Genomic DNA, 26,300 nt, shown 5'->3' with positions numbered 1-26,300 from the left:
AGACTAATAATAGTATGTTATGCATCTATAGCAGCAACAGCTTTTCCAGGTTCTGCAGTCATCTGAACAAAATTATAGACATTCAGCACATTCCATTAAAAAAAAAAAAAAACAAAGGAAAGAATAATATCCAGACAACAGCAAAGTCCTGTTGCTGCTGTGGTACCAGGCACCAAACCCTGCCTACTGTATATTTGATCGCTATAGCTTCTGGGGAAAGGCAGAATCCTTTAGTTGGTCCAAGGATTTGGGGGTGCTGTTGTAGATTGACTGAAAGGGGGTTTGAGGGTAATTTGGGGAGTGATGGAAAATTTCTAGACCTTGATTGTCGTGGAATTTACAAACTCCCATCAGACTGTACCATTTAAAGGGAGCACAATTTGAATGCCACGTGTGTTAATTACACTTCAGTAAGCTGACTTGAAAAAGTTGCTAAAGTATTAGATGGGAATACGGGTATCTGGGGCAACTGCGGTCACACTGGTGTCTGCAGAGACTCCTGTTTGTAGGTTTCTCAGGAATTTTTAGCTTAAACAGTGTGCTGGGTCTCTTTTTTTTTCCTCCCTTCTCTTCTTTAAATTGGCGGTTGGATTCCATGAGAGGGAAACAGCACAAAAAAGTAGTGTACGGTGAAATCTCGGTGTTTGTTTTACAGGTTCCCTCCCTCTCTTGTTTGCTCTGGACAAGCTTTGTCTTTTGATAAAAGGTCACCCTTGTGCAAGACGACTTTATTTACCTGGATGCCTGTGTCCTTGGGTCCCTGTAAACTCCTTATCCCCTAAGAATTACAGGACTACAGAGCTGGCTATTGCTGGGTCCTTCTCTTGCACCTTCTCCCTGGATTCTATACCCTGTGCCCAAATTACATATTCTTTGATTTACTGAGTTTGAATGTGCCTTTTCTTTACCACCAGACCCCTGGCTGACACAGTTACCAAGGTTCAATCCCTGATCCCAACACTTTTAAGCTATGAGGACTTGGACCATGTAGTTAACAGATTTGAACTTTGTATATGAGTAATGCCTTGTTGGCAAGGTTTTTATCGGAATTAAATAGAAATGTGCTAAAATATGCTAACTGACAAAGTTTTCATCAATATTTATCCCCTTTTTAGCTTAGTTTCCCCGTCTATCACAGGATGCTTACTTTCTGTTTCTTTTATTTCTTTGCATGCTCCCATTTCTCCTCTTTTTATAAATATTTAAATTTTCTTCTAGCACATACAAATGCAAAAATAGATCATTTAGCAGTGTATAATGTACAGAAGCCTGTATAAATGGCCTAAATGTACCATGGTTACGTTCCTGGAATAAACTGTTGCTATTTCTACTGCGGCAGAACAGTTAAGTCAAACTTTTGAATTAGGTCAACAAAATCCACAAATAGGGTGGAATCTTTGGACTGTCTAAGCAGGGACAGATCTGGAATAAATCAGCTGCAGATACCACTTGTCAGCATGCTGAGGGAGGCATTTCAAATAAGGGTAGAAGATACGTCAAGACTATTGGCTGTGATAGCATCAAAATGCATCAGTTAGATCTATATTGAGAGTTTTCCATCATGTGGATTCAGGATGCATAATTGTTTCATGGCAGTAATGTCTAAACAAGGGTCCACAACGAGGCTGTATTTTTATCTTGACTTGCGAGCTCTTGCTGCCAACTACTCACATTTCAGCTTGTGGGACATATGTTATCCCTCAAACCCTGCACAGAATGAAGCGTTTTACCGTCCCACCAATTCAGTGTGTTCTAGTCGGTTGTCCTCTCCTCTTGTGCTCCAAATTCACCATGTAATCATTCCTACACTAGTGAGTAGTATTTTAAATGGCTTTTAAGCCAAACCAAAAGGAACAAATTTATTTCTATTTGTGCAAAAGTATGATCTGGCTTGAATTCTCTATTCTAGCTTTTTAAGTAGCATGACAAAGTGCAGGCATGGGCAAAAGATTACATACAGGATTAAGGAGCTCTGTATTTGAAATCAGGCTCTGTCTGTATCCCCCAGCTGCGTGATCTTGTGAAGTCATTTCGTTTATCTCAGCCTCAGGTTCCATGTCTGTTAATTGGGAACCTGCTGCTGGACCAAAGAGGCCAAAAAGATCTCATGACATCACACATTCCCCTTAGAATGTAAGGGTTTGTGTTTAATAGTTTATGGATGTAAGGATACAAAGGTAATTAGTGGACAATGGGAATGAAGGAAAACTTCTGAAAAGAGGCAGGAATATTTTAGTTGAAAGAAAATTAAAATATTGAAAAACAGGAGTGAGATAAGAATGACTACATTTGTATTTATAGGCTGCATGTTATAGCCCAGTATTTTTAGGTTTGTTAGTGACAAGCTTCCCAGGAGAGCTTGTTAATTGCCAAGTAGTTGTGGGTTTCACTGACACGGCAGTGTGTACCTGACCGAGGAAGAGACACCTCATCATAGCTGTAGATGATTATTTAATTTAAGGCTCCAAAAAAGGGCACCAATATATCAGTTTGGGTTTCTGGTTATAATCTCTTTAAATCTTAACTTGAAATGCCCTGGTGATTTTAAGCAAGATTTAGAGCATTTTATTTTCCAAGCACAATGTGTAAAACTCAGAGTTGGACTAAAACCTCAGGAAGAGGTGATGGGTACGTAATGTACTTACATGGGTACTAAATGTATACTTAAATTTTCCACAGTTAAACCCCCATTGCTCTTAAATGCCACAAAGCCATAGGTAGGAGAGGAAGATAAGGGTAAAGGAGAGGCAAAGAGGGAGGGAGGAAGGAGAAAAAAGTAGCAGAGAGGGAAGGGGAGAAAGGGAGAGAGAGAGAGAAGCCTGAAAAGAGGCTTATGAACAAGTTCAGTGGAAAATCTGTAGAAATGATGTAAGAGAAAGCAAAGGCAGGGATTGGAGTAAGGGATGTATAACTGATACTATAAAAACGTCAAGAGAAAACTCACTATCAAGGCTGGGTTTGAAAGAAACTACAGAGACAGGGCTCTATAGCTAGAATCTCCTGATTTATTACAAGGTAAGTACAAACTGATAAAGATCTAAGGACTTTTTTCCCCTCTGAACTGTTATATTTACTTTCACATACTTTTAAAGTCTATTTTTATAGTTTGGTTTTGAAATTTTAAAAAGTTTTTTTAAAATAATTTTTCCCTCTCTAAAATGATTAGATTATACAAGATACTTTTGTATTTCAAACTTAAGGTGGAATTAATTGTTTGATCAGACATTTCACACTTATTACATTGCTTTATACTCTTTAAAATTTCAAAACAAAGAGAAAGGGAACTAAGACAATGATTCTATGTTATGTTAATGGTATTACTTTGCTTTTATCACAGATGTAAATATCAGCAAATTATTTAATGAGCAAAAGTAGTCTAGTTTAAATAGTCTGTGTAGAAAAGAAACTTTTCCTTTTATATTTATTTCTATTAAAATTGGAGTATAAGAATGTGTCTAAGGTAATCAAACTATATTCTATAAATTCTAACCCTTCCTTTCTTCTTATTATAAAATAAAAGATGTAAATGTGATATTAAAATCTAGTTGAAGTAGTCTTAAATTATATCTGTTCTTCAGTATTTGAAGTATTCTTGCTATTTAGTGATTGAATTAATAATTCAAACTCTAAAACAGATTTGAGCTGTTTGAGAACAGTTTTGCTTCAGGTTTGATCTATAAATCTAAGCATGCACTCAATAAATTCTGCTTGAATGATGCAAAATATTACTCCTTTGAATTATAATAGACCATAGGTTTAGGAATGTGGTTATGATTTGTTTCAGAGTTATCCTTTTAGAAATGGATTATGGTGAATTTTAAAGCCCATATAAGTCATAGAATTATTACTGTCATTTTGTTAATTATCTACCCCAAATCATTAATTACATTCTGTATCTTCTTTACTTTGGTTCTTTTCTGGTACCACTTTTTAAAAGACAGCTTTGTGCAGCTATGAATTGAAGCTTCCCTTATCTATGAATTGCACTGTGGTTTCATTCAAGAAGTTAAAATACTTAACGTTGACATTTGTTTTCTCCTCCTTATTTCCAGAGTTGTTTTTTTTTTTTTAATTGACTCCTATGATGAATTGTGGGCAAGAGAGGAACAGATACCTTTAGCTGACTAAAGGGTCAACTTAACCTCAGGGTCCCCATGTTCAAATATTCTTTATGATTTGTATTACTGGTTGATAAATGAGATTAATTGAGCTTCCCTCAAAGGAAAATAATTCACAGTAAAAAATCATAAAGTATCATCCTAATGCTGCCAGAATGTCTCTGGGAAGCCTTAAGCACAAATTAGAGTTCAAAAGTACTATATTATTGAAAGAGACAAGAGAAATGACTAGGACCAGGCATACATTGAAAGAATGACCTGGAGAAGCTTTCCTGTGAGTCGATTTTCCCCCCATGTAGCAGGAAAAGCATTCAGTTTCTCAGAATCTAGAGGCTAATCTTTAGACGTTGTCTCATTTTCATCGACTTTTCATCTAGTGTGATCCCCAACCATCAGAAAATTTTTGCTCAGATTTGATGATGCAGTAAAAACACAAGCTTCAGGGTCAAAACAAACCAGACTTCACAGTCTTGATTTCCAGGACTTGTGACCCTGGACTAATCATTCAGCTTCCCTGAGGCTTTTCTCTACTCTTGGTGAAACTGGGGTCTGGCAGTGTAAGTTAGGGACACACAGTTTCCCTTCTGTCCCTGGAAACCTCTCTAACCAGCCCAGCCCCTGTCGTCGGTCAGGTGATGTCTCCCATGTATGCATTTTTAGCTCAGTTCGTCCTCTGATTTCTCCAAACAGTTATCAGGGTACCTTGAGGGAACAGAGAGAGGTATCACTTGCCACCGATTGTTTAGTGCCGGGGGTTGGGGGGGTGCTCACGCCTGTAATCCCAGCACTCGGGAGGCTGAGGCAGGAGAATCACTGTGAGTTTGAGACCAGCTGGGCTACATAGTGAGTTCCAGGTCAGTCTTAACTACATAGTGAGACCCTGTCTCAACCCCCCCACCACCAAAAAAAAGAAAAAAAATTAAATTAAAATAAAAATAAAGTGATATGAAAAATTCCCTTTAGTTAATAGAATTTGGGCTTGAAGACTAATTATGTTTTGAATGTCACTGAGTTCTCTTCCTTTTGCTTTTTACCCAGGAGGATATTTAGTTTGTATGTTAATATTTTCAAAGGGCTGAGAATAATAAAACAGCAATGCATCAAATGAGCCTTTGCCAGGACTCTAGTGAAATTACTTTCCCTCTCAATGTCAATTTTATTATATTTTATTTTCCAGATGCCAAGGACTAATTTTATTCCTTAAAATTAAGGATGAAAATGATATTTTTTCAGAAAAATAGAAAATATTAGTAAAAATATTTTGAAAAGTTGTTACATTTTAGAAGCCAATATTTGAATGCTATAAATATTACTTCTTGACTAACAGACTTGTACTACTCTGTTATTTCTAATCCTCAATAAACCTCCAACAAACCCTTGCTCCAAGTTCCTGATAAAGAAACTGAGGCTAAATAACATGTTTGATCAGGATTCAGACCCAGGTCTGCACAATTTCATGACTGATGTCTTTGTACTTATTGACTTTGTTGTATTGGAAAGTATACAGCTAAGGCCAGGAGATGGAAAATCAAGGTTCCATAAGAACTCAGATTATCTCAGTTTAGCAATTTAATGCAAAATAGAATCATAATAGTTTCTATTGTGAGGATGAAGGAAATAAATTTATTTTAAATTAATTAACCACTATGCAAAAGATTTTTAAAGGGTTATTAAAAATGGTTACACTTGAAGGAAATGGAATCATTCCAGCAGGATTCCAGCAAGATCAGCTGCTACAGAAAGACACCCCTGTAAGTGAACAGCGTGGGGACAGAAAGAATCTTACTGACTTTTACCACCCTGGTACCATCCTGTGATTATTATACAGTTTATGTTTTCCTTGCTTTCTTTGCACTTTAGAGAGTATTATTTTATTGATTAAATTGGCTTGAATAATATAAATTAAATGTAGAATTTTTATTAAATATTATACATACATTTAAAGTGAAACAGTGTAAAAAGCATGATATTCCATACTATCCTGAACCCTGTGTATCTTATATTTAACTTCATTTATCCAACTTCACCCTGTGAAAACCTTTTGCATACCACATTAAAATTACCTATGCATCAAATGGCCAGCCAGGGTATTACTTAAAACTCATAGTTTTTCCTATCTATAGTTTTAAAGGTTCTTTTATTCCCCTATTAGGGGACATTGAACAACTAACTTTAACATAATTGTGTATGGTCGTATAACAGAGTTCTTTTCCATGTATAGGTATCTTGGTTTTTTGCCAGAAAATGTCTAGCTGTTCAGAAATCTAAGTACAGGTTACAGTTTAATAAGAAGAAATCTGAAAACGCTAAAGGGTGGTGACTGGGGAACAGGGTCAAGTGACACTTTCATTAGAAAGAGACTGGGTCCTGTGCAGCATTAACAGACACGCCAGGATTCTAGCATGAACTTCCTCACATTTTACTGTAGGTATAAAAACCTGGATCGATCTCTTTCTTTCACCTAGGTTTGTGTTTATTGAAAGGACATTCATTTTACTGTCTTATTTTGATAAGCAAGCTATTACTTCCAAATGCAAGTCAGTAAGATACAGTCAACACTTTAAAATTATTAATACTAATGATGTATTTTAAAGTTTTACATCTGACCATCAAGTTCAATATTGTAGCATCTTTTCTTTCTCTGAGCCCAAAGGAGAAGATGCAATTCTTCTCTCTGCCCTAGGCAACCTCAGTTCTAGGAACTTTTGTTTTGAAACTGTAGGAGAAATGAATCTAGTGACTTACACGTAAGAGAAAAAGAAAAACAAATTAAAAAACCCAAGTAAACACTTGAAAGTAACTGTGTAGACTACACTCCGTCAATTCTGCCTTACATTTAATATCTCTGAAATTTAAATCGTTACACCTGCCAGCATGTAACCATTTAATGGATAGCTTTTTTCACTTTCTTAAAACACATCTTAAAAAAGAGTATCTATTACCATAAATCTTAAAAGTGAAGCTTTAGAGGCTCTCTCTTTTCAGCTAGAAATATACCTAAATTTATAGAGAAGATGCCTCATGCACAGCATTCAGCTGTTGTAAAGAAGAGCAGAAAGATTTTCTTAACTAACCCTAAACCAAGCACCACGATTACCTACGGTGTTTGTACTTCCATCAGGAAAAAGTCAGAGAGCCCAACTGACTTAAAGGCCAGAAGCAACAGCAGAGGTCAGATAGGCCAGCCCCAATTTCACTGGTCTAGAGGGAAAAGGTTTGCCCAATGCCACATCATTAAATAACCACAGAGCCAGTGACAAGTCCGAGTCCCACAACACTGGCACCCAAAATCTTATTGCAGTGAATGGCACTGGGATGGCATTCAAGCATTCAATTTTCAACCCTCTAGAAATTATTTTCACTCCATTAGCTACTGTTGCTGAAGTTCTTCTCGGTTGCCAAATAAGGCCTGCATGACTGTATCTTAATACAGTAGGATAAAGGGTAAGATGATGAGCTTAGTGTTTTACTGATTTTCTTGGGGCCACTCTGACCCAGTATGTCTGGAAAACCACCTTCATTTTCAGGGAAAGAACCTGAAGTCATTGTTATTCCCAGGCACACGGCCCTTTCATGGTGTCATAGTTCCCTATATAACACTTCTTGTTAAACTTCTTTAAACGCCTGGCTCTATCGAGGTGGAAAAAAGAAGATAAATAAAAACAGAAGAATGAATTAGTTGATTAACTTTTTTTATATTTTAATAATGAGAAACTAGAGACATTTATAGCTAAATGGATGCACACTGAGGCCATCCTCTTACGTGAAATAAATAGGACACACGTGTGTAAATGCCAAATAGTTTCTCTAGTGTGAGAAACTGAAAGTGTAAATGAGGACCAACATGTATAGTAAAGTGAAATAGGAAGTAAAGGCCTAAAGGGGAAGGGGAAAGGGAATTGGGAAGTGTAGCAAAAAGACAGGAAATGAAAAGCATTAATCTTTTATTTTTAATAAAGTCCTTTTTAAAAAGGTTTGTTGAAAAGGGGAGGGTGGAATAGAGTCTGCTTTAAAACATTTCCAGGCAAGATACTAGAGGAAATGAAAAATTCTCAGATGATACAAGGATTCACAGAAAAGGTCAGTACTCTTGTGAGTTTCTAATGCTTTGATCAGCTATCAATGAGGCAAATGTTAATGATAAAGCCTCAAACTGAAGAGAAAGTGTTAATCACCCGAGTAATGCTTCATCTTTACTATGGGGCTTCAAATGCACGTAATTTAAGTTTTAGTCATGAAAAATGCATTAGATCAGATGCTGGCTCACCTTGTTTCTCTTAGCACTTTCCTTCTTTCCAGCTTGCTTTCTCTCTTTTTTTCTTTTTTTTCCAAAATGATTCTCAATCTTATCTTCTTCCAAGCCCACTTGGAATGACTCATTGCTGCCCTGGTTCTGAACAAGGAAGATATTTTTCTCCATATTAACAGTCTTCTCATTACATTCAAGTTTAAATATATTTGCTCCAGGTTCTGTACTGCTGAACTTGGACAGCAGTGTGTCACTATGAACTACAACAGTTCCAAAGGAATAAACGATATATGTTGTTTCCTAAATTGAAGCAACAAAACTCCATTCCTCTCCACCTGGATCTATCCACTCTTACTCCAGTCTTAATTTGGAGGATTGTTGCAGGATAAAATGAGTTCGTACATGCCCAGAGTCTTTGAATCCAAGTTTAAGATCAATATAAACACCAGTAAACCCTTTTTATTCAGCACTATTATCTAAAAAGTGAAAATATATAATAATCTTATTGCCCAAAAATGAATGAAGTACACTATGCACAAAATCTTCTAAGGCAAGTTTGATGTCCACAGTCTCTTTTGAAATGCCTCACTACTCTGTGGAATATTCATCAAAAGTTAATAAAAGTGAATTATGCGTTACAAAAAGGGCAGACGCTTTGGTAAATTCACATAGTCAGTGAATCCTTTGAGGTTTCCTTCTGTGATCTGGAGTGTACGTGGGCCAAGGAGATTTTTTAAATGATGGGCTATATTTATCCACTATCAACAAAATGGGGATAAATGGAGTCTTTTCCTTTCCTTCCCTATAATTTGCTCTGCTTCTAATTTTGTAGCAATCAAATTTGAACTAGTTAATCAAATGTCTTTTGTGTGGCAGGTGCCAGGGTGCTTGTTTGCATTAGTGTACCGAAGGCCATATTTAGGAATGCGGCCTTTCAGTTAACTGGCTATGAGCATGGTTTTGAGCCATTAAATGCACGTATTTAAACTCAGCATTTATTTTTACATCTCCTTATCCAAATAATCAGGATGTGGTGATCTGTTAGATGATATATTAAGACTTTTTTCCGATATACACCCATGCACAAAAATATATGCCTCAGGCAAATAGTCAATATTATAAACACCCATCATCCTGTGTCATTTACAAGATTGCAGAGATGAAGAGAAATCTGGTTAGTAAAATGTATATAAAAATAGTTAAAGGAAATCCACATGGAAAGATATATAAAACCGGGTGAATTCACACTTTGTAATCTATTTTTAACATAATTAAAAATAAAGAAGGAAAAGTTTACAATTACTGTTTATCTTTGATTAAATGAGAGAGCTCTCTTGTAAAAGAAGGTACATAAGAAATATGAAATCATTTTTTTGTAATTCAGCTATGTTCTTACTATATCTTCTTATGTGTGGAGGGAAGCCAAAGTAACATGAGAAAAATCAAGAGAAAGATATAATTCAGTGGCTGACTTTCTAAAGGATGGTGAAGGCAGTGTTTGGTTGATATGTTCAGCAAATAATTGTTAGATTCCCCTCCTTATATGTCTATTAACTTAATTTAGAGATATGATTCATTGTTTTCTGGTACTTACAGAAAAACTCGAATTAAATATAAATTTGGCAAAAAGAGAACACAGAATGAATTTATTGCTCCTTTCCCAAAAATGATGGAATACAGAGAAAGAGCTAGTGATTAGCATTATGTGGCAAGATTCCAAGATAGAATAATTTATGCCATAAAGACCTCAAATGAACAGTTTGAGCTAAACTATTTAAAAAATTGTATTTGATGAAATAAATGGTATAGATCATATTAAAATATTTTAATCTCTGTTTTAAGTCTTAATCAGTATACTTCATAGAGGTGTTACTCTGCATAAAGCATTTTTATTCATATTCTAACCAATAACATTTATTATTCAAATGTACACTATGGTTTCACAGCACAGTAATCGTTTTTGAAGTGTCATAAAGAAAGTGTTGGTCATAGCAAAAGGTATGCAATTTTTGAGACAATATTTAGTAAAACCCTGCAAATATTCCTTCATTTACAAATTACAAATACTACATGAGATAAAGGGATTATGCGTAAATCAACCCCGTCATCTCAAGACTATTTTGAGGTGAGAAACAGATCTTCTTACACAAATATGGAAAGTGAAATTCAAGTGGACCACACGATGCATATCCAAGGTCATAACTAACAATATAGCAAAATGGGACTCAAGCCTGTTCTTCGAATTCCATTCTAGCATCCGAAGTCTCTGTGCCCCCAACAAGTTCTTTACATGATTGATTTTTGAAGGGAGTTTATATATTTGTCTGAGGTGATCATTCACAAAGAATGATCTTCCGGAACTTCCCCACTGCCGTCTATTCAGTGGCGCAGCTCGTATTCAAACTGGCTTTGTTCTAGCCTCTGCCTGTGGTCCTCCCTCAGTAGGATAAGGCCTCTTCATTGACTGGGCAGGATTAACAGGGCCAGTGGACAAACTGGCAGCCACCAACCCTGACAGAAAGCGTAGATGAGATTTAGCTGGTGGCACCATGGCATGGTTCTCGTGCAAAAAGTCAGAAATTCAGAAATAACACACCATTGTGCTTATGACTCAGCATAAACAAACATATTTTTGTGCATTTACTTTTTTAAATTATAGATTAAAAACTAAGTGCCTTATGGTTCCTCCTTAATTGTATTCATTTTTCTTCACCCGTGGAGGCAATCATAATCATTAGTCAGATTGCATTGGCTTATATTTTAATTGCATGAATATATATTTCAAAATGTATCCAATTGTGTACATAATTCAAATTTAGATAAATGGTTTTATGCTATATGTACTGTTCTAACACTTCCCATACCCCAAAAAGTGTTTTATTGAAATCCACACATATAGATACACATACACTTAAATGATTTGTTTTAACAGTAAGCATACATATAACTAAGTCACATGCTTTCAGTCCACAGTCTGAATATCTCCATTAATAAATGCATTTTCTTTTGGATGGAGCACTTCGATTCTATTTTTTGACTGCTAAAAATAATGAGGCTTAGAACTTCCTGACACGTATTTGCTCAGTAAGATGTAGGAGTTTCTCAGGGATTTGTAGTAGAAGTGAAATAAATGTGTTATAGAAAGAACAAAACCATTTTGAAACTTTCTACTTATTTCTAATATTCTTCACATGGTTGGATCCATTTCCATTTCTGCCAGAATTTTGTGCAGTCTCCTGGTTCCTAGTACCATTCCAACATTTGACATGGTGACTTTAATTAGTTTTATCTGATGTGTGTAAAATATCACTTCTATTTAGATTTATATTAAATAAGTTGGATATATCATGGAATGTTTATTTACCTTCAGAATATCTTCTTTTCTATGGCATTTCCATTCAGAATTTAAACCTCTTTTCATCTGTCATTTTTTAACATTTTATTGATAAGATTTATTTACATTTTCCAGGTACTAATCTTGCTTTTGGATATATATGTTGCAAATATCTTCAATTTTGCCATTTGTCTTTCAGTTGTGTTTATTATATCTTGCCATACTGAATTTTTACATTTTTATATACTGAAATCTGATAATTATTTTCTATAAGATGCCTTCCTTTTGAATTGTGTTTAAGAAATCCAGACATAACACAGGAATATAGAGTTATTCTCCAATTAAATTTAGGGTGTTTTTGAAATTTTGAATTTAAATTATTTTAGATCTGTCACATTCATTCTGCCTCAGGCTCCTCTTCGAGTTTTTCTCTTATATCTTGGCCATTTTACATATTTTCAGCGAAGTGCATAAGCTTTCAATCTCTGCATTAGATGAAGAATAAAGTCATAGGAACTGAATCTCTCTGATGCCAGATTAGTTTGAATTTATTAAAGTTATAAATTATTATTTTATCTGTACAAACCAAATCTAAGTCTCTGTGGAAATGAAACTCTGAGAGACTGACAGATTCTACTGAGTATTATTTAAGTTTGTGGAATGCATTCCCTAGAAGTTAATAATTTAATGAATTATTTTTCTCTAAAAAACTTCTGAGGAACTTTTTACTTTCTATCTTTATCTTTCAAACTCATTAATGCTAACCCCGATGTATGTGACCCTCAGATGCTGGACTGGAGATCAGCAGGTGCTCATTTCATCCTGGCTATGACTCTGATGCTCTGGAGTTCAGGAAAAGTTCTCTCAGTGGATGCAACAACCGAGGTGATTGAAAAAACAACACGCAGTGCCATGTCCTTTTCTGGTGGGGGAAACATAAGCCATTTCTATTAGAGTCAGAAGGAGGTCTCCCTGACAAATAGGAAAAGTATTTGAATGTGTAAAATCAAAGACATAAGTATTTGAACGCTGGTACAGAAAGAGAGAGAGAGAGAGAGAGAGAGAGAGAGAGAGAGAGAATAAGAAAGATATGTCATCCTTAAACAGAAAAGCATTAAGAGAAAAATTTTTATCATTTCAACCATACTTGTATTAATTTTCAGTTGCATAAAGATTAAGTACTATATGTGAAATTTGAAATTTGCATGCTAAGTTGAGTGTTGTTTTAGACAAAACTTTTATTATAATACAAATATTTTCTTGGAACTTTGAACAAATAGGGAGAAACACATAAGAAAACATTTCCATACAGAGAACAGTTACTCTGGCTAACTTTGACCTTATTAAAAAATGATCTCTACCTCTTACACAACACAACATGAGAGTCAGAAATGCATTTTTCCAAAAGAATAATTTCTGTATGAATTCAGTGATTTTTCCTCTGAAGATTGAACATATTTTTAAAAAGAAACAAAATTATATTTATGAGAACAAAAGCACAGTCTTTGGAAGGTTCTCTGGGAAATCAAAGATCTTTGCCAGGTGAAGTTTTGCCCTGTACCCTTTGGGGTTTCTTTCTTCCTACCGTAGCATCTTTCCTTCTCTAGTTTCTGTCCTGGGACCGAGAGTGTGGCAGCTGGAAGAATGTGATTAAAGGGAGGAAAGGAAAATAATCCACTAGCGCTAAAATTTCCTCCAATAAGGGAAATAGTTTCAGTCTGGTAGAAAAAGACAGTGTTTCCTGGGCTGCTGGATAACTCAGGACTGTTAATAGCAACAAGGTTTCTTAATGCGGTACTTGGGCCTAAGAAGGGACAAAGACTTCACAAAGTGGACGACACTTACACTTAGACGATTTGTGCAAAGTACAAAGTAATAATGTGTGTACTAAACAAATGTGCAGAAAATTTACCTGGGAACTAAAATGTACTGGGATCGCTCTGATGCACTACAGATGTTTGTGAATATTTATTAACGCATCACATGAATAGAGATATTAGCTTCCCTGCCAACAGAAACTGGATTTTGCTCATTTTTTTTAATCTCTCCAAGCTTATGCAGAAGCGGATACGTGGTGGATTTTTAGTGATTTATATTACATGAATGAGTGGTCAATAGAAAATAGGAAAACAGAAGGGAGCTTGGTTTCCTTTTCAGAATGCAGTCATATTCATCACAAATGTGAGGGCTAATTATGAACAAAATGCTGGGCTAGATGTAGAGCAAATAAAAGAGTAATCAGCTACTCATTGTCCTTGAGTTATTGGTAATCTAATAAGGACTTCAGCTGAATTGTAATTAATCTACTATAAGATAAAATATAACAAGTGCTTTGATGAACTAGGTATAGATAAAGTGCTAAGGGAATGGTTAAGAAAGGATGCAGTTGTTACTTAAAGACCTGAAAGAATGATCAGTGTTAAATTTTAGAGCCAAGTATGGAATTTTGTTTTGTTTTGTTTTGTTTTGTTTTCTGTTGCATTTATTCTAGCTTTATGGGTTCACTCTCCCTCCTCAAAAAAAAAAATGCTTAGGCTTCTCCTGTGAAATATAATTCCATAAGGAATTATAAAATGTTTTGCAGTGGGCCTCTCAGATAAAGGTAGAAAATGCCGATGCAGATGACTGTGCATAACTCATTTTTCTCTGTCTGAATGAGCGGAATCACCTTTCTCTGCCCTCCAGGCCTTGGATTCTGTGGTCACAGATGCACGGACACCATCCCCAGCCAGGGAGGAGAAATCAGCCACCGACCTGGCAATGAAACTCTTGCTTCTCGATGAACTGGTTTCCTTGGAGAATGATGTGATTGAGACAAAGAAGAAGAGGAGCTTCTCTGGCTTTGGGTCCCCCATAGACAGACTCTCAGCTGGCTCTGCAGTCCATAAAAGCAAACAGACGTAAGTGGACTTTGGGCAAGGAAAATTTTTCATTCTCTAATTCTTTCACTGTAGGTTCTGAAACAGAGAATTCCGGGTGTAAAAAACGACAGTGAAAAACTTGTACGGAAACAGCTTTGACAGTATGTTGGCTAATTTGTGGCATTCATAAGATTATTTGGAAGTAACTGTTCCGGGTGCAGAATGACTGCTACAATATGCATTGGGCATTTTTCATAGTGCACGCTAAGGAGGGTCCTGCTACATGCAGATGTATGATGGCTATTGGACGATACACTGAGTTCAGGAAGTGAGGATGTGTGTAGGATGCAGTAAGTAATCAAACTGTTTGGGTTTTCCGTTTAATAGAGTAAATGAGAATGCCGTTCCGTACATGTTGGTAGTAAAAAATGTTTCCATTTCTTGTGTGCGGTGATACCTGTTCACAAAACGTCCCATTTCCTGGGTTTCACCCCTTCCATTCCTCCCTCCCTCCTCCCTCCATCTCTTGGTCCCCTTCCTCTGGCAACCAAAGCAATTGGAGAGTTAACATTGTAAGACCTAGTTACAAGCCTTTCACACGAAAGTGAAATCATTTTTTTAAGGAAGAGGATGATGCGGTGAGTATAAGACACGTAGTTACAGCGATAGTAGCTGACAATACAGATGAAGCAAATTATCAGATATTCTACGATGAGGGTGAGATCCTGCAGAGTGAACTGTTGTGCTGATTTATGGTCATTAAACTGGGTAACAAAATATATTGCAAGTAGATGCTTGGGGACATAAAAAAGAGAGAAATGAATAGTTGACAGATTTCATGAAACTTGTACTAATGACAGAAAAAACTGAAAAAAGAGACTATCTTAGAAAAGTATTAATATAACGATAACCATAAGAATAAAAATTATAATGTTCCTATAAAAAAGGCTACAAAGAAGAACATAATAAAAAACCTTTATGTGATTAAACATAACCTCTAAATTGTGAAGTAAAAATCATCATCAACAAATATAAAAGGACAAGAGGAAGAGGAGTCAGACATCTGTAATCTCAGCCCTCTGGGAGGCTGGGGAAGGGGTCACACAATCAGCCTGGACAACCTGAGAATTTAGTGAACCTTGTCTCAAAATTTTTAAAAAGAAGAACTGGGAATGCAGGTCAGTGTGAAGACCCCAATTTCAATACACACACACACACACACACACACACACACGCACGTGTGAGCGTGTATGTATAAAATAAATCTTGAATGAGTGGAAAGTTTTCCAGAAAAGTGAGATTCAATATTCAGAATTTCTTTCACATAGTAAGGTTTTCAGGAAAAGGCACAGACATGTATTGTGGCCTGGAGCACCCTGGCACCCACTCTCAGGCGAATATGGCTATACCCGGGGTATCATTATGTGCTTCCTTTTTTGCTCGCATTCTGCCTGATCCTTGTGTAACCCCTCCCAAAGACACACTCGTAAAGGTGGGTTGTAGTTTGGGGGGAAATATACACAAGCTCATTCAGCTTAGAATTATTTGTAACTGCACATACACCCGAACGTTAATCAAAAGGGCTTAGTTTATCTTAGTTCCTTGAAAAGAAAGAGTTGCTATTATGTTTCTTTTTTTCTTTTTTTTTTTTTGTAAGAATCTTTTTGGCTTATGTCTTGTACTCTGAGTAACCACTTTGAAGGTTTGGGGGGAAATATACACAAGCTCATTCAGCTTAGAATTATTTGTAACTGCACATACACCCGAACGTTAATCAAAAGGGCTTAGTTTATCTTAGTTCCTTGAAAAGAAAGAGTTGCTATTATGTTTCTTTTTTTCTTTTTTTTTTTTTGTAAGAATCTTTTTGGCTTATGTCTTGTACTCTGAGTAACCACTTTGAAGATAAAAATACACTGTGTTACAACTATTGTTATTCTCCTACTATTTGATTATAATTTTTTTTTTAATATTTAAAGGGCCTTCCATTCAATAAAGCATTAGTCAGGCCAGGTGTGGTGTTGGTGGCGCACTCCTGTAATCCCAGCACTCGGGAGGCTGAGGCAGGAGGATCGCTGTGAGTTCGTAACCAGCCTGGGCTACATAGTGAGTTCCAGGTCAGTCTCAACTACATAGTGAGACCCTGTCTCAAAAAAACAAAACAAACAAACACACAAAAAACCGATAGCCACACACTGAAGCAGAGTAGCTCTCCAGCTCTAAAAAGGTGTGAGGGAGATGCCTCTCTTCTACTCCAGAATAAGATTTCTAACCATGTCAGTTAGTAATCACTAAGTGGATAAGCACAAGTGTAGTATGCAGCTTAAAATGACCTTGGAGGTTAAAAATTACCTTTCCCCTTTTTTCCCTCTGCTTTACCTTCCCCTCCGACTCTTTTCAGAGGTCAGCAGTGTTGAGGCCAGCATAGGCATTCTCACAGTGACTATTGAGCTGGAAAAGCTGAGTTTGCTTCTGAACTAGAGAAATTTTATATTGCATTTAGGTTTTTAATGTATTATACTTTCATTTTATGAGTACATATTGGTGGTGCATTCCTTGTGTGGGCTTCGTACAGGAGCCTGACCCTTCGTCATTCCTTTTTCCAGCCCATTCCTCTCCCCTCTATCTCTTGATCACCCCACCCCCTTTTTCACACACACACACACACACACACACACACACACACAGAGGTTCATCTGCTTGATAAAACTACAAAGTGGTATGGTGTTACCATGAGAGGAGAGAGAGCCCTGGCTTGTGAAGTCTAAAGCTCACACACTTTAAAATAGCTGACAAATACTACAAACGTCACAAAATGCAGAAATAAAAATCAGCCTTTTGAGTAATAAACTGAGAGCTCCTCTAGGAAACTTTCTTTATTTCCCTCTTCTTACTGTACGTATCATTCATTTACATCCTTCTTTATATTTGATTTCTCACAGAAGAAAAGCACGCAATGTTTACGCTTGCATTTGTGATTAATTTCACTTTACACGCTCTCAAGTTGCAGCCATTTTCCTACAAATGACTCAAATTTATCTTTCTTTACGGCAAAGTCATACTCCATTGTGTATCAATGCCACATTTTATTTATCTGATTATTCCTTACTGGACATATAGGCCGCTTCCAAGAATCACCTATTATGAATTGCGATAGTAAGAAGATGAATACAGATGCTCATCATAACAAGATGTCCTTTAGGAAAACACCTAGAACAATGGCTGGGTCAAATCCAATTTCAAGTTTTAGTTTTTTGAGGAATCTCCATACTGATTGTACTCTTTCACACTCGCCGACAGCGTAAAAGTGTTCCTCTTCTCCTGCAGCCTCCCCAAAATTTGCTATTACTCAACTTTTTGAGGATGACCATTCTTTCTAGAGTAAGAAGTTATCTCAGTGTTGTTTTACTTTGAATTTCTTTAACAGCCAGCAATGTTGAACATTTTTTCACTTATATATTGCCCATTTGCACTTCTTCTGAGAAGTGTCTTTTCATTTCAGATGCCCATTTGTTGATTGGATCTTTCATTTTGGGGAGGTATAAATTTTTTTAGTTCTTTATATATTTTAGATATTACCATGGTCCTTGGTCGGAAGAACTTCTGGCAAATTTTTTTCTCATTCTGTAGGTTGTCTCTTCACTCTGTTGGTTGTTTCTTTTGCTATTCATAAGCTTTTCAATTTGATGAGACTCCACTTGTTGATTCTGGATATTATTTCTTGTGCAATTTGGGGGGTTCAGTTCAGAAAGACCTGCCTGCACCCATGCCTTTAAAAGATTTACTTTTTTTTTTGTCATCCTACAGGTTATTTCTGTTTTAATATTGAGATCTTTGAACCATTTTTGAGGTTTGATAAGTACACAGTAAGAGACAGGTCTCAGTTCAATCTTCTGCATGTGTATAGCCTGTTTTCTCAGCCCCACTCCTCAAAGAGATTGTCTTTCCTCCGACAAAGTTTTCACCCGCCCCTCCTTGTCAAAGATCAGGTAGCTGCAGGTGCCTGGGGTTGTTTCTGCATCCTCCCTATGTTTTATCTTTTATAGAAACATTATGCATTGAAATTAAATTCCAAGGACATCGCCTACCAGATTTATCTGCAGCATTCATTTTTATTTAGGAATGCCTCTTCTTGGCCTTAAAGCATCCATTAAATGTGGAATGTATATTGTGCAATAACTAATACAAAAAGTATTTCCATTGACTTTCTTAAGTTGGAATTAATTAAAACAATTTTCAACTTATTTTGAATTATAATTCAAATAAGCAAGGTTAAATTTTTGTCACCTGTTACATAAGATACTTCAGTATCACACACACACACTGACACACACACTCGCAGTAGTAGTGTTACTATGATGATCTGTACCAAAGGCTATTTGATGTTCTTTTATCAAATTATATGAGCCAGCTGCTCCTATCAATTATATATTTTTAGGTTTTTCACAAGGCCAGACATTATTTTTTACTCTAGTGTGTGGGATCCAGTGGGAGACAGGTGATGGCTTTGAAATGTCAAAGTTGAAGGTGATGTATTTACAAGAAGACTGTTTACAGAGGTCTGGGTACAGTCCCGTGGTAATGGTTAGCACAACAGCCTAGGGCCCTGACCTAAACTCGCAGTTATGGAGAGTGGGGTGCTTTGAGAAAAGCCCTGCATCTCATTTAGACTTAAATCTCTGGTAAGAGTCTTGCAAGGGAGGGTGAGGAAAGTAGCAAATTATCCTAACATATCTCCCAGGCTCCTTTGCCAGAGCTCCAGAATGCTTGACCTAAACCAAGGTAAAGGATGCATGGGATTTTATGTGATCCCAAAAAATTAGCATCCGGGGGCTATCAGTAGGGTGCAAAAAGAGGAAGAATTAAATCTGGAGTGCACATGGAATATGTCCAGTGCATTTCTACACTTCTATAGACCAGGGACAATAAACACCTTAAGAATATTGTTATTATGACCACTTAATTGAAAGAGAAAACTGCCTCCCCAGGACACAATCAGGAAAAGCACATTATCCCCACTCACAAGCACTGAAGCACATTCCCAGTTGTTTTTCCCTATCTCTTGGATAAAGCCAAAACCAAGAGCTTTGATTCCACTAGTCACACTTAACTACTAAGAATCCTTCTGCTCACTATTTCTTGAAAAATAACCATATTTCGGTAGTTAAGATACCCATCCATACGTCTTAGTCCCAACCACAACTACGATTAAAGCTTTCTCCTTCCCAGCTTCAGCCTACTCCAGCCAGGAAGCTGTAGTAGAAAGGTTGTGGTCAGTTTCTGCTCATCCTCCCCTTCTACTTAGCAGGCTGCCTTTTGTCTCCTCCAGAATTGAGGCTAGAAGTGCAGCGGAGAACAGTCGGACCTGGTAGATGCCATCAGGACCTAATCAGAGTGCTCTCTGCCCATAGCTGATGCCCAAAGCTGACTCTTTATCATGGAGCGTTTGTTCAGGTCAACCCAAGCCCTATCCGGAGCACTGTTACACGCACCCCGGCTGACAGCAGCGGGCCTGCCCTGGTAGGTCAGTTATGTTCACAGTCTTCATCCTATCCTCTCAGCTTCTCTGTGGGACACCACCTCCAGCGTCCTGCTGAATTGTTTTCATCCACACCCCTGGCAGAACACCTATGGAACAAGGGCCATGTTATAATCAACTCCTGTCTACGTACTGCACACTTTCCACCTCTGTTAATAAGAGTCAAGCTCCCCTTGTGCACTCATCCGTTCACGCTGACATGAAGGCTATCCTCACATCTTCTTGATGTTTAGATTTGGCAGGCACTGTTCTACCCGGTCTGCTGAGCTCTTGGGCACATCCCAAGCCCTCTGGTGCTTTTCTTGAAGTTCTTGCTCTATTTTAATGCACAAAGACAATGGCATGGCTCCCCCGTAACTTTCTCCCAAGGATTCTTTCATCATGACCTGCTCAACAGCTTCTCTACTGGAGTAAGGTTGAAAAATCAGTCTGTGGAAACCCCTTTTGCAAATACTGCGTGAGTCTAGTATCTTACTTTAGAATTCAAGAAGAAATACTTCTTTTCTCTCTCTCTCACCATTTCTGAGCCATAGCTAATAATTGAAGTAGAAAAAGTCCGTTTAACCTTCCAGTACATCCTTTTAAATTTCATAATACCTTAAATGATTCTCACTTTATTGGTGTATATTCTGGTATTTAAAATGATTTACCTGAGATTCCCTAACTACAAACTATATGTCAAGTTATTAAACTCCGGGTCCAATGGCTTTCTCTTTCTTTATAGGAAATAAAGAAGGCTAAAGTTTCACGTGAAAAAAAAAAAATACTTGTCCAAGGACAGGACTAGTGAATTTCACTTAGACTATATGCACGGAATAAATACACTTAGAATTACCATGTGAATGATACATGGGTTTCTATACTGAGCTAGACATAGTTTCAGGCTGAAGTTCAAAAGAGTGGTGCCAGTTTCAATTAGTTAGATATTATTGTCCTTCTTAATGACAGTCCCATAAGCCATGATAAAAATCCTAACACTTTCTGATTTATTGTGAAGCAGTGTGACACACTTTGGCCAACCAAGGCACCTCTTAGTTATTACTTATATTTTCCAGCTTTTATTTGGTAGCACCCAAAGGGGACAGTTAAACTGGGCTTGTTTTTCAGATGGAAAAAGACACTGAGAAGAGATTCAGGTTGTGGCACCCTTAGTAAGAGCTCCCTCCCTCCTAGTTGAAATGTCCTGGAGCATAGCAATCTCAGAGCCATTCTGGCTTGGAACTGCTTTTTATTGCCTTTTTCAACAGCTTCTCTACTGGAGTAAGGTTGAAAAATCAGTCTGTGGAAACCCCTTTTGCAAATACTGCGTGAGTAGTATTAGTAGTACCTCTCTTCCACACTACAAAATTAAAAGTTCTTTTACTTTTTCACCCTACCTGATTAATATATGAAGATTTAAAATGTTTGCCAAAATGCATAATACTTAATTCTATGTAGAGGCGTAATATATATTACCCATGCTTCCACAAAGAAAATTCTATATGACTTTTTGTATATATCCATGTGGTAGATAAACATTTTTTTTAAAAACTTAATCAAATCCTCAAGGAGCTTCATGAGCTTTCTGCCTTATCCTATAACTCTGGAGCCCTTTCGAAATTAGTCATCGCTGTTACTTTACAGGTACGTAAACCTCCTTATTTAATTCCAGGGCTCATGGTTTTGGAATGGCTATTCATATGACCTGTTCCTTGGAATACTACCACAGAGGTTAACATTATGTCCAATTAGCACCATGATCATAAATTTAACAGAATCTGTTCAAAATTGAGTTACCACCACTGAAGGCAAATTTTTAAGATAAGGGCAGGTATAGCAGTGTAGACCTGTAATCCCAGCATAAGTTCCAGGCCAGCTTGGACAATTTAATGAAAACCTAGTCTTAAAATAAAATTTAAAAGAGAACTTGGCATATAGTTCAGTGGCGGAGCTCTTGTCTAGCATTTGCAGCGCCCTGAATTCAATTCCTGGTACTGCAAATAAAAATTACTTAATTAACGTCAAAAGTAACCTTTCTGCTAAGCAAAGGAGTACTTCCTTTCTAACATACTACGAGGAAACCATCTTCTTCTCTCCTCTAGGTTCAGGAGTTTCTGTGAGAGAAAGACTGACCCCCTTATACCACCTTTATTCATTTCTTCCCAAAGCTTCTTAATCATTTTGGGAGGAGTCATTGAGTAAGGTTCTTTCCTTTTCCTATTGCATAACAATGTCTGCTTGCATAAATGTGTCTAATTTAGGGAAAAGATATTACTAAACTCTTTGAAAGGCAGGTAGAAAGGCATATTCTACATTCAGTTTGATCAGTAAAAAAATGACATCTTGATTTATATGCATTGACCAGTTGTATCATATTTCTATAGTATTTCTGAATGAGGACTTTAAAAAGAGGCCTTAAGTATCAGCTGCTTAAAACACATCATCACTCAGATTTCATGTTGTCTAGCATCCAAACCTTCTGGAATTTTAGTCTAAAAGCCCAAGTGTCTAACTGCAACTTAGACATGATTCTACGGACGACGATTATTTCATTCTAATCCTTCACAGGACCTTCACAGGGGGCTTCTTTTTAGTCTTTCCTTGCATGCCATCCTTCCAACATTTGTAGTTACATATCAGTATTATCATTGCCATTTTTACTGTCTACACTTTAACTTTAAGACAGTAACCAAGCCTGCAGGATTCACCAGTGACTGTTTTTCATGCACCCTATGTTTTCTCTGGGAACCCCAAATTAGGTGAGATCTCCTACCTTGAGAATCTCAAAGCATTAGATTTACATTGCTATGTCAAAAATTACCAAAAATGGAGCAGCTTAAGACAACAATAAAACTTTTGTCCTCATACCGTTTCTGTGCACTAAAAATTTAAAAAATAAATAAATAGCTTCCTGGGTGTTTCTGGCCCAGGATCTCTCCAGGATTGCAGTGCTGTTGTCTGTCAGGGCTGCAGGCTTCTGAAAGCACTGCTGGGGTTCGAGTATCCACTTCGAAAATAGGCTTCTCCCTTGGCGGACGGTTCCTTACTAGCTGTGGATAGAAGGCCGGAGCTCTTTGCCACATAAATTTTTCCATAGGACAGTTAGAAAACGGAGGCCGGCTTCACCCTCAGCCAGTGAGCCCACAAAGCAAAGGAGAAGCTGCAGTCACTTCCGTACTTCACACCATGTCATTTCCACCATATTCTTGGTCACAGAAGTCCTCTCTGTCCAACGCGGAAGGAAGTAAAATTATGAGAGACCATCTTGGAGCCTGGCTGTTGAGCCTGGCCTGTTCTCATACGAGTTTATGCTATAATTTGTTCCCTTGTTTTATTAATCTAAGTTACCGAACCATTGAAAGACAATCTCTTATTAGCTATTGCTGTATTTTCCTCTTTTTGACTAGTACTCAATAAAATGCTTGCTTTTCTAGTGGGGGGTTAGCATTTTGTTGCCCTTTTAAGATGTAGCAGTCTATCAGACTTTTTTTCTTTTTTTTTAAGGAATGTTCTCCATACCTTGATGCTACATTTATCTTTTGGGAACTCACAAATAGGACAGGTTAAAAGTTGCATACCACTGCTGCTGGGGGTGGGGGGAGCGGTGTAGCAGGAGTTTTTAGTAAGTGTAAAATCAACATTTACACATGAATTTAATGAAATGTTAGTCTGCCAAACAAGCCAAGCAAGTTTCAGAGGCTTATTTGCATAAAAAACGTGTTCTCCCGTCATGATGTAATTAAATAAATAACAAAAGAAAAACCAAAAAAAGAAGGTATAATCCTCAACTCATTTAATGAGAATATGTCTACACACCGGAGCCATATAAGGAGAGAACAAGAAAATAAAATTACTGGAAAACCTCCATAATGGACACAAATACAAAATTCCTACCAAAGTCTAATAATCTATTAAAAAGACAACGCACCATTACCATGTTGAGTTTATCACACAAATGCCACATAAGTTTCATTTAGTTTAGAAAATCAATTAATGGAATTCACAAGTCAGTGAAAACTGTACCATCTAAGATGCATAAAAAGTATTCCATAAAATTAAATATTCATTCATGAGTAAAATCACCAGTAAATTAATAATAAAAGGAAACTTTTTTCTATCCAAGTAGGGTCACCAAGAAAAAGTTCAACCACACATATTCTTAACTGATGCATCAAAACAATAACAAATCCAGCAAACTTTGGAAGCTCTTTAAGAAAAGCAATTATAGCAGTTTTAACCAAAGATTTTAACTAAAGGTCACCTAAACAATACATGATTTGAGATAGTAAGACTCAGTATCACAAGAGTTTCAATTCTGTCCAAGTTGACATATACTTTAGAGTCAATAAAATTCCAGTCATAACTGCATTAGGATTTCCACGAATCTGTTACTAGAGCTGAATCTATTATTGGGATAGAGGTGAAAAAGCTGATAAACATTAAAATCACATTAAAGAATTTCATAAAAGACAAATCACAAATGGGAAAAGATAGTTGAATATATTTGTAACTGACAAAAATCTAATATTCATAGCATTTTCAGCCCTTCCACGAATCAATATTAAAAGAAAAGGCAAAGTAATGGAACACCAATAGGCTGAAATAGGCACTCCCAAAAGAGGAGATCCAAGGACAATACACAAACTAAAAGGTGAGAAATTTCATTAAAATTCAGGGCAATGGGGCCAGGGATCTAGCTCAATGATAACATCACCTGCCCCAAAAGTGCAATGTCCGGAGTTCAATCCCTGTACCAAAAAAATAGGGCAAGTCAATTAAAAGCAAAATAAGGCATGCTTAGCAATCCATTATACTGGTGAAACTTTACAATCCATAGTAAAACGGTTGACATAGATTTGAAATAATAGAAGTGTCAAACACTACACTCATCTGTGCAAATGGATACAATTTGGAAAATACTGTGGCACTATGTATGTTATGATATTGTGTATAGCTGGAAGCTGTATTTCTGAAAACATATCATACAGAAATCCTTAAATGATACAAAAAGCATGTACAGGAAAATTAAATTTCTAGGTAATCATTATATAAAAACAACCAAAGGGGAGTCTCAAATTTTCTTTCACCATAGAATGGATAAACAACTGCTGTACATTTGTACATTCATGCAAGGTAATATTGTACAACAATGAAAAGAACGTGGCTATGCCTGTCACCATGCACAAATCTCAAAGTATATATTTGTTGAGCAAGATACACGATCCCTTTATATCCAGCTTTACTGAGGTGTGGTTGACAAATAAAACTTATTCATATTTAGGGTCTATAACATTACATTTTGATATCTGTATGCATTTTTAAATGAATGTCACAATCAGCTTATTAACATATCTACCATCTCACATAATTATCATTTTTTTGTAGTGAGAGCACCTGAGATCTATTCTTCTAGCAAATTTCAAGTATGAGATTTATTATAGAGACATACTTAACAACATAGCTATCAATAGTAATATATTAGCACTACTAACAATATGTACATAATAAATACAGTTCCTTATTAAATTTAGCACTAGTATTATGCTGTATATTTGGTCTGTACTAAAAGATTCATTGCAGATACTGTTCTAGAACTGTCTAAACTGTATAAGAGATTTTTTAAGAAAATGTTTAGATTGCAAGGAGAAGCACAAGAAATAAACAAAGCTTCAAACTATAATGACCTCTGGAACAGAGTTACGAGAGGTATGAAGTCTGGCAGGATGTTACCACACGCATACACACAAAGTGCGATAATATTCAACTTTTTATGCTGGTGTTATAAATAGGGGTGTCTCTTCTCATTTTCTTTTAACTGCATAAAAAATATATGAGCTCATGCGTTAAGCAATCCTAAATACCTCCAAATATAGTTTTCTAACTACCTCTTGAGCATATTCAAGTAGGATTATTCAAGGATATAAACACTTTTACATCCTATTTGACACAGAAAGTCTATATTTTAGAGTGAATATGAAAGTTGTACCTGAAATAAACTCTTTATATCAGTTTGATAAAAATTCTATTTACTTAAACATGATATTTTAAATGAAAATGGTGAATTGCTTTGAATTCACTTAAGCCATGTCATACCATCATTTTGTCACAAGAGGGACTAGATATTCAAAAAAATATAGCTTTCCCTTTGGTTTTAAGACTATTTCTCTATCATTTGTTGTTTTACATATTTTGGATTTCTGTCAGTCCAAGTGTCACAGAGTAT

General features: G+C 36.5%; 1 protein-coding gene across 1 annotated transcript in view; it reads left to right on the top strand.

Moving 5' to 3' along the window:
• The first annotated feature begins 2,956 nt into the window (after window positions 1-2,956).
• Window positions 2,957-26,300, top strand: part of Ostn (osteocrin) — a 31,805-nt gene continuing 8,461 nt past the window's right edge. The window contains exons 1-3 of the mRNA XM_010624102.2: window positions 2,957-3,015; window positions 12,488-12,586; window positions 14,387-14,601. Coding sequence (XP_010622404.1) covers window positions 12,488-12,586; window positions 14,387-14,601 — 314 coding nt within the window. The 5' untranslated portion in view covers window positions 2,957-3,015. The remainder of the gene's footprint in view (window positions 3,016-12,487; window positions 12,587-14,386; window positions 14,602-26,300) is intronic.

This window comes from Fukomys damarensis, unplaced genomic scaffold (genome assembly GCF_012274545.1).
Source record: "Fukomys damarensis isolate Sample0158 unplaced genomic scaffold, DMR_v1.0_HiC HiC_scaffold_12, whole genome shotgun sequence".
NCBI classification, from domain to species: domain Eukaryota; kingdom Metazoa; phylum Chordata; class Mammalia; order Rodentia; family Bathyergidae; genus Fukomys; species Fukomys damarensis.
This window is presented reverse-complemented; position numbering and strand designations above follow the sequence as displayed.